At 42.1% G+C, this 14,008-nt stretch overlaps 1 protein-coding gene across 1 annotated transcript in view; it reads left to right on the top strand.

The window, feature by feature from the left end:
- The window catches only part of ABLIM1 (actin binding LIM protein 1), a 177,114-nt gene that overhangs the window by 23,529 nt on the left and 139,577 nt on the right, over nucleotides 1–14,008 (top strand). The window contains exon 2 of the mRNA XM_063101647.1: nucleotides 2,334–2,468. Coding sequence (XP_062957717.1) covers nucleotides 2,334–2,468 — 135 coding nt within the window. The remainder of the gene's footprint in view (nucleotides 1–2,333; nucleotides 2,469–14,008) is intronic.

The raw sequence follows: 14,008 nt of genomic DNA, 5'->3' as shown, positions 1-14,008 counted from the left end.
TAGAGTCAGAAGATCCACTATGTTCTCATTGTTTCTGAAAACAGTGGTCTTGGGAATTATTTTTTAAAATCTAACTCTTCTCTGAAACTGGCTGATTCATATTGTCTGAATTCTAAGGGGAAATAGCTCTTAAACTGGATTATGTGTAATAATCACCTGAGGAGCTTAGTAAACTCCTCTGTGGGACTGAGGAATCTGCCTTTCTAATATGTGGCACAAGGGATTCTGGTTTGGGGTATTAGCTGAGCTACCTTAAGGGTTACCACCTGGATGCCCTGCCCATCTAGTGATACCTTATTGCACACATTGTGTGTGTTCCCTTTATAAGCCAAGCCATGGCTGGTGCTTTTAGAAATGCTCTTGAACTTGGCTAACTTAATTGTCTGACAACAGTTTCCTGATTTGTACAAATAGCATAGGAGGTGCATGAGTTTAGGAGTCAGAAAGTCCTGGGTGTAGATCTTTGAGCTTTGATCTTTTCTTTGCCCAGTAAATATTACTTTCCTTCATACTTACAGGAAGCAAGCAGGAATGAACTTAAAGAAACAACTCACGTATTCTCTACGTGATGTTAAGCAGATATTTTTTAATGCCCAGGTAAATAGATTTTTTGGCCAGTGGTTGTTTAGAGATCTTGATAGCATGGTCCGCCTTAATTCCTTTAGAAAACACTGAGTTCTTCTGTAAATGCAGGTTTTCAAGAGAGATCCTAGCAGGTAGATAAAGAAATGCAACCTTGAATTGCAACCTTGGTATCATTGCCAGACATTCCTTGGTCCATTGCAGGAATGTGGATCAGGTGTTTAACCTGAAACTACACCTGCTCCCAGTCAGAATCTCACAAGAAAGACCTTATTTCTCAGAATTCAGCTGGTAATGGATTATTTGGACTGTCTTGTTCAAACTCTCTCCAGGCAAAATGAGAACATTGCAGAGGTTTGAGAGAAACAATGAGCTATTGTCCTATGGTGTACAGTGAGCTCCTTGCCCTAAGGTGCTTTCTAAATTCAGTTGCAGCAGTGCCTACCCACGTTTCCCTGCCCCCCCAACCTGATTTTACCATTGGATAAAAAAAATCACCTTTCTTCTTCGTGTTGCTTGATTAATTCTATGTTCACCGTTTTTGTCCCATACCCCACTCATGTAAGTGTTTACATAATACGTTTGTATATATCACATGTTCCTCCTTCTGAAGACCCAAGTGAGAAAAGGAATTTGGTAGCAAAAGTGCCTATCTGCATTGTCTGGACAAGAAACTGCGAGAGGAATAAAGACACTGGTTAGCTTAAAGCCACAGGTGTCCTCTCACTGCCTTCTCTCATGGCCCACTGTAGAAGGGAGACTGTACATCCTATTCCCAGGCCAGGGCAGTAACAATAATTTCTATTCTCTGAAGTCCACATTCTGGAAACAGAATAAGCCCTGTAAGTCCCATCAGTGACTTTAGAGTCCAAAAAGACCCTAGAAATCCTCTGGTCCAATCCCTTTTGTTTTATGGGCAAGGATACTGAGGTTCAGAGAGAGCCACATGGTTCCTAGGTGATTTTTTAAAAATTACTGCCTGCATTGTACCAGGAACTGTGCACATAACAGGCACCTCATAATTGGCCTCTGACAGGTTAAATGAGTTGCCAAATTAAGATCAGGAGTGACTCTACGGCAAAGTAGATGAGCAAATACTAATTAATGAGTGAATAAACATTTACTGAGCTACTTTAGAGCATGAACATTCTACTCTGTCCTGAGGAGCTGGGGGAAGGAAGGAGACACACAACTGGGGAGAGAAACACACAAGCTTTAAGAAATGGTCCCCAGGGCCAGCCTGTGGCTCACTTGGGAGAGCGTGGTGCTGACAACACCAAGTCAAGGGTTAAAATCCCCTTACCAATCATCTTTAAAAAAAAAAAAAAGAAAGAAAGAAATGGTTCCCATCTTCAAGGAACTCACAGTCTACAGTGAAGTCCGGCTGCAAGGTGCTTTCTAAATCAAGATAAAGACGTACTACAAATTCATATTACAAGATACTGAACCAAACAAGATCGTATATTTAATGGCCCAATTTTGTAGTCCTGGTGAAGTCTGGGAGGAAGGGAGAAGACAGCAGGCTCCACAGAGGAGCAAGCCCTGGGCGTTCCCCTGGACTGTTAAAGCCACACTGTCCTGTTTATCTGCATCCCACGATTGTGGCCTGGGCGGGGCAAGCTCAGTTCACACTTACTGCATCGATATGTGTTTCATTTGATACCAAAACTACAGGGATATTTATGCATCCTGTAGCAACCCCTTTGATGCGAGTGCTTTTTACTTACCAGTATCTTCTGTGTTTCTTCCAGTGGCCCACCCCCAGGATGCTCACCACCCATCAGAGAAGCCTGTCATCCACTGCCACAAGTGTGGAGAGCCATGCAAGGGTGAAGTGCTTCGGGTCCAGACCAAACATTTCCACATCAAATGTTTCACCTGCAAAGGTATGGGACCTCCAGCAGCCTGGCTCCGAGGCACGTCCCCATCAGTCTTTGCCTTAGGGCCTGCCCCACCCCCTTAATTCCATGCCAGATCACCAGATGATGAGTGAATGCCCTCAGAAGCCTGGCAGTCTTTTACATCCAGTTTAGAATTCGACTAGACTCTAGTGGGAGACCGAGTTCCCCCCACAACCAGTGGTGCACAGAACTTTGGGTGTTCACTGAGGTCCCTGATGCTGGGGGGGCGGGGACTAGCATTGTAGAAGAGCAACAGCAACATGCAGTTTTGTTTTTTCGTCTGAAATAAGGAACTCCTACCATCAAGCAACCTTGTCCCAGTACCCATTAGCAGAGCAGCTTGGCTCAGCTTGCTGAATCAGTATGTGGCTCATCTGATACCAAAATGACGGGGATATTTATGCATCCCTTTTGTGGGAATGCTTTTTACTCACCGGCATCTTTTGCTTCCAGGAGGACTGGAGATCCCTGGTGTGTGTGTCTGTCTCTCTCCCCCACCTCTCCTTCCCTCCCTCCCTGTCTCTGTGTGTGTGTGTGTGTGTGTGTGTGTGTGTGTGTGTGTGTGTGTGTGTGTGTGTGTGTGTGTGTGTGTGTACGTACGCTAGCACATATTGAGAAGTGATAGGTGATAGTTCAGCAAGAACACTGGGGAGGCCTCCAAGTAAGAAGCTACCAATTTGAGGTTGATTTCCAGTAATAAGCCCCCATTTGGGGGTTTACAAAGTTTTCTCCAGCATGGCTAACTGGGAAAAAGAGGAAGAACAGAATGGTTCTCATGCAACTATTTGAGAACTAGATCACTTAGGCTAAAGGTATGTCTGTGTAGCCCAAGATGGTGTTGAGGAGGAGATGGAAGAGGGATGAGACGCTAAGCTTGCTTTGTTGCCGTACTCTGTGCCCTGCACAGGGCAACCACCCTCATCCCCGAACCCTGGGCTTCATTTTGATGTCTCAGGTTGTACAGTCATCCAAATCATCCACCCCTGGATGGGGAAGCTCTCCAGTAGATGCCAGGCTGCCTAGTGACCATCAAATACGTGAAAGACAGAGGAGGGGGTGCTTTTCTGGAGTCCATAGCTGTTTCTTTTACTGATCATAAACTTTCCAGGAGAAAGAATAGCATGTGTAGCTCGGGTGAGAAGACAAAAGGAGGAGGGAGGGTGTGAGCTTAATTCCCTCAATTGAGCTCAATGCATGACATAGGTCACACATGCTGTCTACACATCTTACAGAGAGAGATGATTTAATCCTCCCCCAAACCTCTATGAGTAAGTAGGATAAACTCAAGGTTTCAGACAACCCAAGTTGGTCATCAGGAAGTATCAGGTCACACCCAGGGTGCTGACTGTGCTGCCATGCTATATGGCTGGGGTCCTGCCATGACCATTAGGCAGCTCTGTGATATCTGGCAAGTTACTTGTCTCTCTGTGGCCCGGTGCCCTTATCTATGAAATAAAGTGACTAGGCCATATGACAGTCTTTCCAGGTGTGAAATTTGTAGTTTCCATATATACATAACCATATATGTGTATAATATAGAACCCTGAGATAATGAATTAGAGCTTCTTAGATAGCATATCAGAGAAAAAATATTTTTTGGTTACATCGAGTTTGGCTAACTGCATCAGCATTATATACATATATATTTTTTAAACTTCCTGAGGCATGACTCAAGGGGTAGATCTGGTATAAAATAAATACAAATCATAAATGACTACAGCCTTATATGTATTTTATATTTCTAGTGAAAGTATGAAGTGTTAGTTTCAGATCTGGGCAGTCAATGTTCAGCACATCAAGGTGTTAAAATACACATTGATTATCCCCTGTGTGCTAGAAGCTTCCTTGCTTTCTCTTCTAGTTTAGATTTAAAGACAGAAGGTAGGTTATTTATGTCGGGAAGTTATACCATATACTTTGTTTCATGCTATAAAGTGTGTGAGTTTTTGTTTAAATTGAATCCTATTTTAAGAGTACTTGCTATTTGTGGAGATTATTTTTCAATTTAACAAAATGTTACTAAAATAAATGAGTCATCTATTCTTGTAAATTTGTGTTTTCTCACAATCTGTCAATGTTTACTGTCTTGTATTCCAACTTCCTGGAGTCACCCTTTTCTTTAATAACTAAAGAAAGTGGTTTAAGCTCCCCATGCTTATACAAAGGAAGGCCATGACTTTTCTCAAGATTTTAAGCAGAATTGTCCAATAGAAGTATGATGCAAGCCACGTGAATAATTCTAAATATTCTGATAGCTATATTAAAAAGTTGAAAAGGGACAGGTACAATGGATTTTCCTAATACATTTTACTTAACTATATATCCACAATATTATTTCAGTATGTAATTAATATAAAATTATCGACACATTTGACATTCTTTTTTTTCCGTGTGCTTAACACATCTCAATTTGGACTAGTCATATTTCAAGTGCTCAAGAGCCACATGTGGTTGGCGGCTACCATATTGGATGGCACAGTTCTAAAGATTCCTGGAGATTCACATTCTTGTGGCCCACTCTTCCTTCAGTTCTTGCCAGTACCATGCCTTTCCCATCACTGCATCCCCCTGGCCATCATTCCTTGTTCTTCATTCCCCAAAGTACCACAAACACGAGGCAGCTGTTTCCAGCAGACTTTACTGGAGGTCTAGGCTAATGGAGGGGGGTTATGACCCAGAACAGGCAACAACTGCCCTAATATTCTCAGGCCATCTCCAGCACAAGAAATTTCTCATTGGCCATGGCCATTCCTTTCTTTTAATTAGTAGACTTTAATTTTTAGAGCAGTTTTAGGTTTACAGAAAAACTGAGCAGAAAGTACAGGCCAGGGCCATTTTTCATACTTATTCAGAACCTCGTCTGCCACCAACTCGGGAGAGCTTTCTCCCTCTACAAAGACCCTTCCCCCATCCCAATCAGATTAGGACTCTATTTCCTTAGGGTCTCTACTTTTTGTAAATTCAGTAGGACAGATGCCTGGAAGAAACAGCAGGCTTCTCCTTGAGGAATGCTGTCTTTCTCCTAGCCCAAGTGACCTGACTATGGCCACGTCCTATAATAACAGCTTCATTTTCTTCTTCTTACCTCTAAAGTTGAGTCGTGATGTTCAGATAGTGAGCTAATGTCCCAGGACAGAGGATTTTGGGTGGGGAGCACATACCAGAACAAGCTTGGGTTTTTGGTCAGGAGCTAGCTGAGTGCACATGGAAGTTCTGGATGTGACTTCAGGGCCAGCCAGTCTTTGTCCCTGGAATTCTCTCTCCTCCTTCCCAACCTGCTGTCCTTCCTACATATACCCCTGTGTTTACAAAGCCTCGTATTTCTTGAATGGGGGCAGAGATTGCTTTCTGCAACTAGAAAGGCAGGCCTAAGATGCAAATGTTGTGTGAATGAAAAACAGGGGTAAACTCTTTTTGCTAAAAAATGGGTTTTTGAAAGAAGGGAGAAAGAGGAAACTGAACAGCTTACACAAGAGCTAAACAAGTGTGAAGGTGGGAAAGGGTTGCAATGGAGGAATTAGAGTTTATAGCACAAACTTAAACCAATTTTCAGACTTGATTTTCATGACTTGACAGATTTAGCTGGGACAGGATCAGGGTTGGTGAGCAGGAATTTTGTTAGTGAAACCCATCTCACTTCCTGAAATGTCTGACATCTTGGGATCTGATGGTCCATGAGTTATTCATTCATTTACTAAATATTAATTGGATATGTACTCCATGCAAGATATTATGCTGTATTGCTAAGTGACTATGCCAATTGTGCGGCTAGGCAATTCATAATTAAAGCCAAAATATTTCATTATTTTAGTTACACTAAGTTTTCCATTTGTATTGCCCGGGCTCAGGGTTAAGGCCCACAGACCCTTCAAACCCATTATACAGACAGGGTCCCCAGACCTCTCACATGCAGGTCCACACTAGGTAACTGGGAAAAGATCCTGGGAGCTACTGGCAGACAACACGAGCTCAGTCCTCAGCTTCCTCGGCAGCGGCCTCCCCATTGCCCCCCTGGGAGTACCTCGGGACGGGGGACACCATGGATCAGAGCCACTCGTCCTTTGTACTTAAGTCCGATAACCCAGGACACGTGGGTGCAAATGAGCAATTACATTAGACAATAACCAAGGAACACCTGGGCGCACGTGCGTATTTACATCAAATGCTCGGCAAGATTCTGAACATCTGAGGGAGCCCTGACCATTTTCCTATATTTTCCCTACATATGCTAAGTACTGAAAACAGAAAGAGACAACGTGCCATGTTTGTATTCAAAGAACTCATGGGGTATTTGAAAAGATATATGAATAAGCAACATTTACAATACCAACTAGTAAGTGCTGTGAGTGATGGAGAGATGTGTAGGATGCAGCGTGGAGGCCGGGACAGCCACCCGGGAGGTATGATGGCAGACCAGGTGGAAACGATGTAGGGCAGCAGCAGGTGTGAGAGAGAATAGGCAGATTTAAGAGACACTTAAAGTTAGGGTTGATAGGATTTGACGGACTGGGAGGAGTGAAGAAGGATCCAGGTTCCTGGGTGCTCTGCCTGCTTGGAGAGATGGAGTTGCCGAGGTATGTCCAGACTCCAGGAGGCTTAGCTTTGGTCTGTCTTGGGAAGAAGGATTTGAAAGTCTTTGGCATCTGGGTAATGGCTGAAGCTGTGCGATTGTGTATGACATTTCCCTGGGAAAGAACAAAAGGCAGGAACTGAACACTAAAGGATGCCAGCATCTGAGGGGAGTTGAATCTAATTCCCGTTTGTCTCCTTGGAAAATGTACCCATCTGGTAATGAGATGAAGTGGTTTAATTGATGCAGACATTCTGTAATTAAGTGAAAAGGAGATCCCCAAAGCTTCTGTTATTTCTTATAATAACACAGTGGGAGTAGAGTGTGGCTACAGGGTGCTGGGTGGAGCTGTTCTGTCTTCAGTATTCAATAGCTTTGTTTTTCATGCTAGTTTGTTAGCAGCATTTATCCCACTAATTTAAATGAGTTATTTTCATGCTATTCTGTGATATTGTTCCAATGATATGATAATTTTTAAATGTATCACTTTGTCTGCATTATGGTTGTATTATATACTGCATGAGAGAAAAAGAACCATGAAAACTAGTCAAAAGCATTCATCTTGATTTGGATGTAGACATGTTGGTGTTTGTGCAGGTTCTTTGGGTGGCATAGCTTCTAACAAGGGACAAATTATCAATGTCTAACACTTCTAACTATCTCATTAAATATGAATCCATTTTAATTATATATGTTATATTTTTGTTCGTTTTTGGATATATTATTCATTATAATTATTGTTGTTTACCTTGAGTATTTTTCAGGGCAATGCCCTACATCCATTTTTTTCTGCCAGAAAGTTCTAGAGCATTTAGAAAAGATCAGGGTCAGGGAGGCTGCCCAGAAGATCAAGAAGACTGTCTAGCCACATTTTCTGTGTTTTCAGCACACCTTCCCTGGACTATCCTGTGTAAGATTTCAACTACTCCTTATATCACATCTCTCCCTCCTTTATCTTTTTTCCTAACACCTATCATTATATAACATATTTTATTCATTTATCTTTGCCCCCTCATAGAGAGTAAGCTCCTTGAGGGAAGAGACTTTTGTCTGTTTTGTTCACGACTATATGCCCAGTGCCTAGAACAATGACTGACATGATAGGTGCTCAATAAGATGGATGAATGAATGAATGAATAAACTATAACTATTATCTCTTTGTAACTTGAATATTAGTGAGTGTTTCTAATGGCATAGCTAGTCAACAAGATTTGTCAAGTGCTTACTATGATCTGTGTCCTCAAATGGTTACTAGACAGTAGCATTATCTTCTGGGGAAAAAAAGTGAAAGTAATCTGTCACTGATTACAGAGCTGATGTCTGCCTGGCCGATGTAGCACGTAAGAGAACTTGCACTGAAGGCTACTCTCAGGCAGTTCTTGGTTAAGCTGTTGCTGCTGCTTAGTTTTTACTCCAGTTTAGACCCTTAACTTTCTCAGCTGGGTTCACATGGGCAGATTGGATGTGGGTTATTTTGGAGCTCAAGTGAAAAACTGATAAAACTCCAGAAAAATGGAATTCATTTCTGATATTCCTAAAAACTGAGCTCAGGCTTTTAATACCTATTTAGGGAATGTTAGTCATTTGGAAACTGATTAAAAAGCAGAATTAACCAGGATAGAGGAAAAAAGAGTGTGATATAAATGTGTTCCCTTTTTTATAGCAAATAAAAAAGCACTTTCATGCTGTCATTTTTTCATAAAAGGATAATCCTCACTATTTGACCTTTTGAAGTTTGTGCCATGTTAGTGTTACCTCATCAAATAAATATAATTTAGATTTTTAAAATATTTAGGGTTTTGAGTTCCAAACTGGAACAGGATAAGGGCTCATAATTTCTCCAAAATATACCGCTTACAATTTTTGACTCTCATATTGAGAGATAATTATCTATGGGTCTCTTGTGAGCAGAGATGCTAATAACCTTGGAAGATAGTGTTTTCCCCAGGAGTCAAGGGCAGATTTGTTTGCTGTCTACTATGAGGTATGAAGGTACTTCAAAAAGTTTGTGGTCAGCTGTTGGGGAAAAAAAAAGTTCATGGATAAATAGAATTAAAAGATAGTACAAACTGCTTCATGAACTTTTTGAAGACTCCTTGTATAATAAAGATAACATCTGCCTCTGGAGCAAAGGTTTGACAGGAGTGCTTGCAACTCATTCTAAAAGATTGGGGTTTCCCAAGCTTGGGGTCCTTTGCTGTGACACAAACACACTGTGTGTGCAGCTTCCAGCTAGATCTACTTCTGTTGCCCTGGGATATGTGGGGAGCATTGGGAAACCAGGAACATTATGAAGCCTATGCTGCCTGCTGTGCTGTAATAATAATTTGTTTCTGGCCCAAGAGTTTTGTGTCTTCTGTCAGCATCCATAAAACTAGGGCAGGCAAGCTTGTTAGCTTGCAAGTAGGGTAAAATCCTAGGTTTTTTACAGTTCTTGACAACCCTAAGGTCATGGCCATTTGGGGGTACCTTCAAGTGTCCTATAATAAAAATGCACTTCTCCTCAGTCCTTTCCTAGAGGTTCCCCTCGTGTCCCAGCATTTGTCATCAAAAACCTGTTCAGAGCTACAGGGTGGGTCTCACTTTCTCTCCAGGAAAGGGTATTTACAGTATCTAAGAAGCAGAGGCAGCCTCCCTGCTATTCTTGGAAGCTTTTAAAACTCTGGGTTTCTCCTTATTCACATGACAAGTAGCAGAACCTGTAGTGAGAAGTGGGGAAACCTCAGTAGATATAACGTATATAATGTATACATGAAATACCATGTATACAGTTTGAAAGCTACTTGGAGAGGGGTTAAACTTATCAAACTTCTTGGGGCAGAGTTTATAAAGGGTAGTCCAAGAAGAACCTATCCCAGAGTGGCCTGGATGCTGGTTAACAATTCAGATTCCTGGTCTCACCCCCGGTCTCAGTGATCAGCATATCTGTGGTCTAGCATTTCTGACCAGCCTCACAAGAAAGCATCAGGTATGCCAAGTTTGGGAACCTCTGCTTTGTTGGACATGGGGCAGAAAAGTTCTAGCTTAAATTGGTCTTGTGGTGGTGGAGGGGAAAACAGTGGAGAACCATGAAAAGGAGAAAAGAAAGGGCATTTCAACCATGTGTTTCGCACCATCTATACAAGGATTCTCTGATCATGGCCCTTGAGGCCTAGGAAAATGCCCTGGAATTGGGCTTTTCTTCAGAACAGCCTCATTAAATGTAGAATTTAGGCATTAGATGTTCAGATAAAGAGTAGACATTAAGAAGCAAGCTCTAACCATACCTGCCTAGTAAGATGGAGATGGGAAAAGATGGAGATGGGTATTCTGATATGCTGCGTTGTAAAGCTACACGACTACGCCAGTTGTCAAGTAAGGCAAATCGTAACTTAAGGCCAAAATGTTTCATTATTTCAGTTATACTCAGGTTCCATTTATATTGCTGTGGCTCAGACCCTTTAAAGTCATTGTACAGACTGGGTCACTAGACCCCTCACATGCCAGGCTGGGTCACCAGACCCCTCACACGCAGGTCCATGGTAGGTAATTGGGAAAGATCCTGGGAGCCATTGGCAGATGACACAACCTCAGTCCTCAGCATCAGCAGCTTACAGGTCCAGCAGCTTACACGTCTGGCGGTGGTGGCAGCCTCTTGGAGGGTCCTGGGGACACTGGCAGCAGCAGCAACAGCTTGCAGCAACAGACTCCAGCAGCAGTAGCAGCCTCCCTGTGGCCCCCTGGGAGCATCCCGGGGGTGGGGGGCACCATGGATCAGAGATACTCGTCCTTTATACTTAAGTCCATAACCCAGGACACCTGGGTGCACATGCGCAATTATAGTAAACAATAACCAAGGACAACCTGGGTGCACATGCATATTTACATCAAATGCTTGGTAAGATTCTGAACATGTGAGGGGCCCTGACCATTTTCCTATATTTTCCCAACACCCATGAATTCTGAATAGGGGCAAAGGAAGCAAGGGAAGCAAGAATTTGCTATTGTACAAGTTATGTACACCCATAAATTCAACGCTGAAAACTGAAATCAAATGATCATCAGTGATGAAACCTTTGGCTAACCTAGGGGCATGGTGTACATTCTGAGTGTAAATGGTAACATCTGTTCATTCAACAAATTTGTGTGCTCAGGAACTCAAACGTAAGTTTACATGATCAAATTATGCATATAAGTTAGACATGATTGGGATTAATATAGACAAATGATCACACAAATAGGACTTACCAGCTGTGATGGGTGAAATAAAGGGACAATAAATGGAGCTCTGTGACCAATGTGAGCGTGCAGCCGAAGAGACTTGATGGTGGGGGAAGGTCAGGTGGACAGGAAAGGCTCCCCCATCCTCACCCTCACCCCAGTTCTCCAGGAAGGGAAATTTGAGCTGATGTATAAAGGATAAAAATACAACTACCATTTAATTTTTCCTTGTAATAAAAGTCAACTAAATGAATTTTGTTATTCCAAAGACCAGACCTGCATTATTTCCTTATTGAAAGTCACTTAATTCTTGCATAAATCAACCTGGGAATATTGACATTCAGAGGCCTTCAAATCTTTACCATGTGAAATGTTGGTAGGGCATCTCTCATCTCTCTATTCAATGTGCCAGGCTATGGAGGGGCAAAAGGTATATAAGACATAGTACCTACCCCTGAGGACTTGTGATCTGGTGGGAAGCAAGGTGCTTAGGAGTGGAATCATGGCAGGTAGCAGGACAGGTGTAGGTAATGATCCAGGCATCAGGTGCTGTGAGTCAAAGACCACCTAGCCTCAGTGATCTGGGGATATTGCTAAGGAAGGAACAAGATATGAGCATAAAGCCGGAATGCTCCAAAAAACTTAATAACCTTCCCAGGACTAGAAGGGGGGAACATGCTAGGTGTGGTCAGGTGTAGGGGCTGCCTTGTTCTCGGCAGTGGCTGGTGAGGACAGAGGTATGGCTAGAGTTGACACTGACCTTAATTTGAACAAGCAAACTTTCTACTAGAAATGAGTGGAACTGTGATGTTCCTATTGTTGTTGAGAAGATAGCACTTTAAATATTCATTATAGCAACTTTATTGCTTTTCAAAACTAGAACTAGTTTTATATGTTATTTATAGCCACATTATTTTAAAGAGACTTAAGAACACTGGGTGTCTGTGGAAAATTTAAGAATTAGATTACATAAGCTCTTCTCTCAGGATAGCATTGGCAGAAATCCTCATATAGGATTATGTTTTAACAGAGACTGTTGCTGCTTAGCAGTGTGACTCTTTTTTTTTTTAAAAGAGGACCAGTAAAGGGATCTTAACCCTTGACTTGGTGCTGTCAGCACCACGCTCTCCCAAGTGAGCTAACTGGCCATCCCTATATGGGATCCAAACCCACGGCCTTGGTGTTATCAGCACCACACTCTCCTGAGTGAGCCACGGGGCCGGCCCAAGCATTGTGACTTAATTGTGTGTTAGATAGCTTTGGATAGCTTTTAAAAATCCCTTGCTCCTCTTATCTATAGTGTTCAGTCCACCAAGAGAGCCCAGGAACATCAAAATTATTTTTTAAATGTTTATCTAATAAGAATTAGAAAATTCAGATTACAACATCTAATGCCAATGAGTTGGAGTATATTTTTCAAGAATTAGTCCTTATTAAAGATTACGGTCTGTGAAAGAGCTTGAGAAAAACATCCAGGCTCCAATAACACTTTGATTTTTGCCATCTCAGGGTAAGATGTGTACCAGGTTAGGATCATTCCTTGTAGAATGTGTGAACTTATAAAGTACACAGATATTTATGGAGTAAAATGGATGAAAATTGATGGGGGGTTGAATTTACAGATTAAAGGTTTTCTATGTTTAGATAAGTTTTCTAAAGTAAAATTGTAATTGTCTAATTTATATAAGAACTATTTATATCTCATTTCTGAAATGGAGTTTTGGAAAGTGGTTAAAATGGTGAATTTGAGGGCTGAGCCTGTGGCGCACTCGGGAGAGTGTGGCACTGGGAGCGCAGCGACGCTACCGCCGCGGGTTCGGATCCTATATAGGAATGGCCGGTGTGCTCACTGGCTGAGTGCTGGTCACGAAAAAGACAAAAAAAAAAAAAAAAAAAAAAAAAAGGTGAATTTGATGTTCTTTTCATCACAATGTAATCCCTGTGATTTGACCTAGTAAATAACATCATCACATTGTCCATATCTCCAAGCATAAGTGTTCTGGCTTTCCTGGCTAGAAAGGCCATTTATTCCATCATAAATATTTCCTAACCAGAGATACCAAACAGCCTCCTTCAGGCACCTGCTCTTGTTCATGGTCACCTTTATGGTTAAACTGTAAGCTCATCACACCTACGTTTCTTGGTACACATAAAACAAACCTTTTCCCATTTTGTCCTTCTTAGATGGAAAAGAGCTGATCATTGATTTCCTTAAAACAACCCACAAGGCACTTAAAGACCATTGTTACCCTGACCTCTTTTTCTCTGGTCTAGTCCCATCTACTATTTTTAAGTGTGCTTTCTCAGCCCTTTCATTATTCCTGTCGTGACCCTGTCATCCCATTCTGGTTTCTTCTCTTCCGCCTTAAATCATGGAACACTTAACCAGTCATAGTCTTATCATTCTCTATAATCAGGGCCTTCTTGGTGTTTCTAAGCACAAAGTAGAGCATGGTCGGACTCTATACATAGCACATGTGCGTTGAAATGGTCTCTCGAGTTGTCGAGTTGTGGTCAATCGCAATTGCTAAGAAAGTTCAGAAGACAGAGAAGTTGGGAGGTGGGGAGTGACTAGCTGGGCACCACTCTCTTGGTGTCACTTAGGTACTCTCAGGAGCAAGGTTGAGATTACTGGCTCCAAGTCATGCCGAAATGCCCTTTATTTTATGCTGTGTCAAAGGATCTTGACTTCCACCACAGGGTCCAGACACCGGCCTGGTTTAAAGCAATATGAAAAAGGGGGAAAGGGACAGTA

This window comes from Cynocephalus volans, chromosome 7, assembly GCF_027409185.1.
Source record: "Cynocephalus volans isolate mCynVol1 chromosome 7, mCynVol1.pri, whole genome shotgun sequence".
In the NCBI taxonomy this organism is placed as follows: domain Eukaryota; kingdom Metazoa; phylum Chordata; class Mammalia; order Dermoptera; family Cynocephalidae; genus Cynocephalus; species Cynocephalus volans.
Note: the sequence above shows the minus strand (reverse complement) of the source record. Positions and strands in the feature narration are given on the sequence as shown.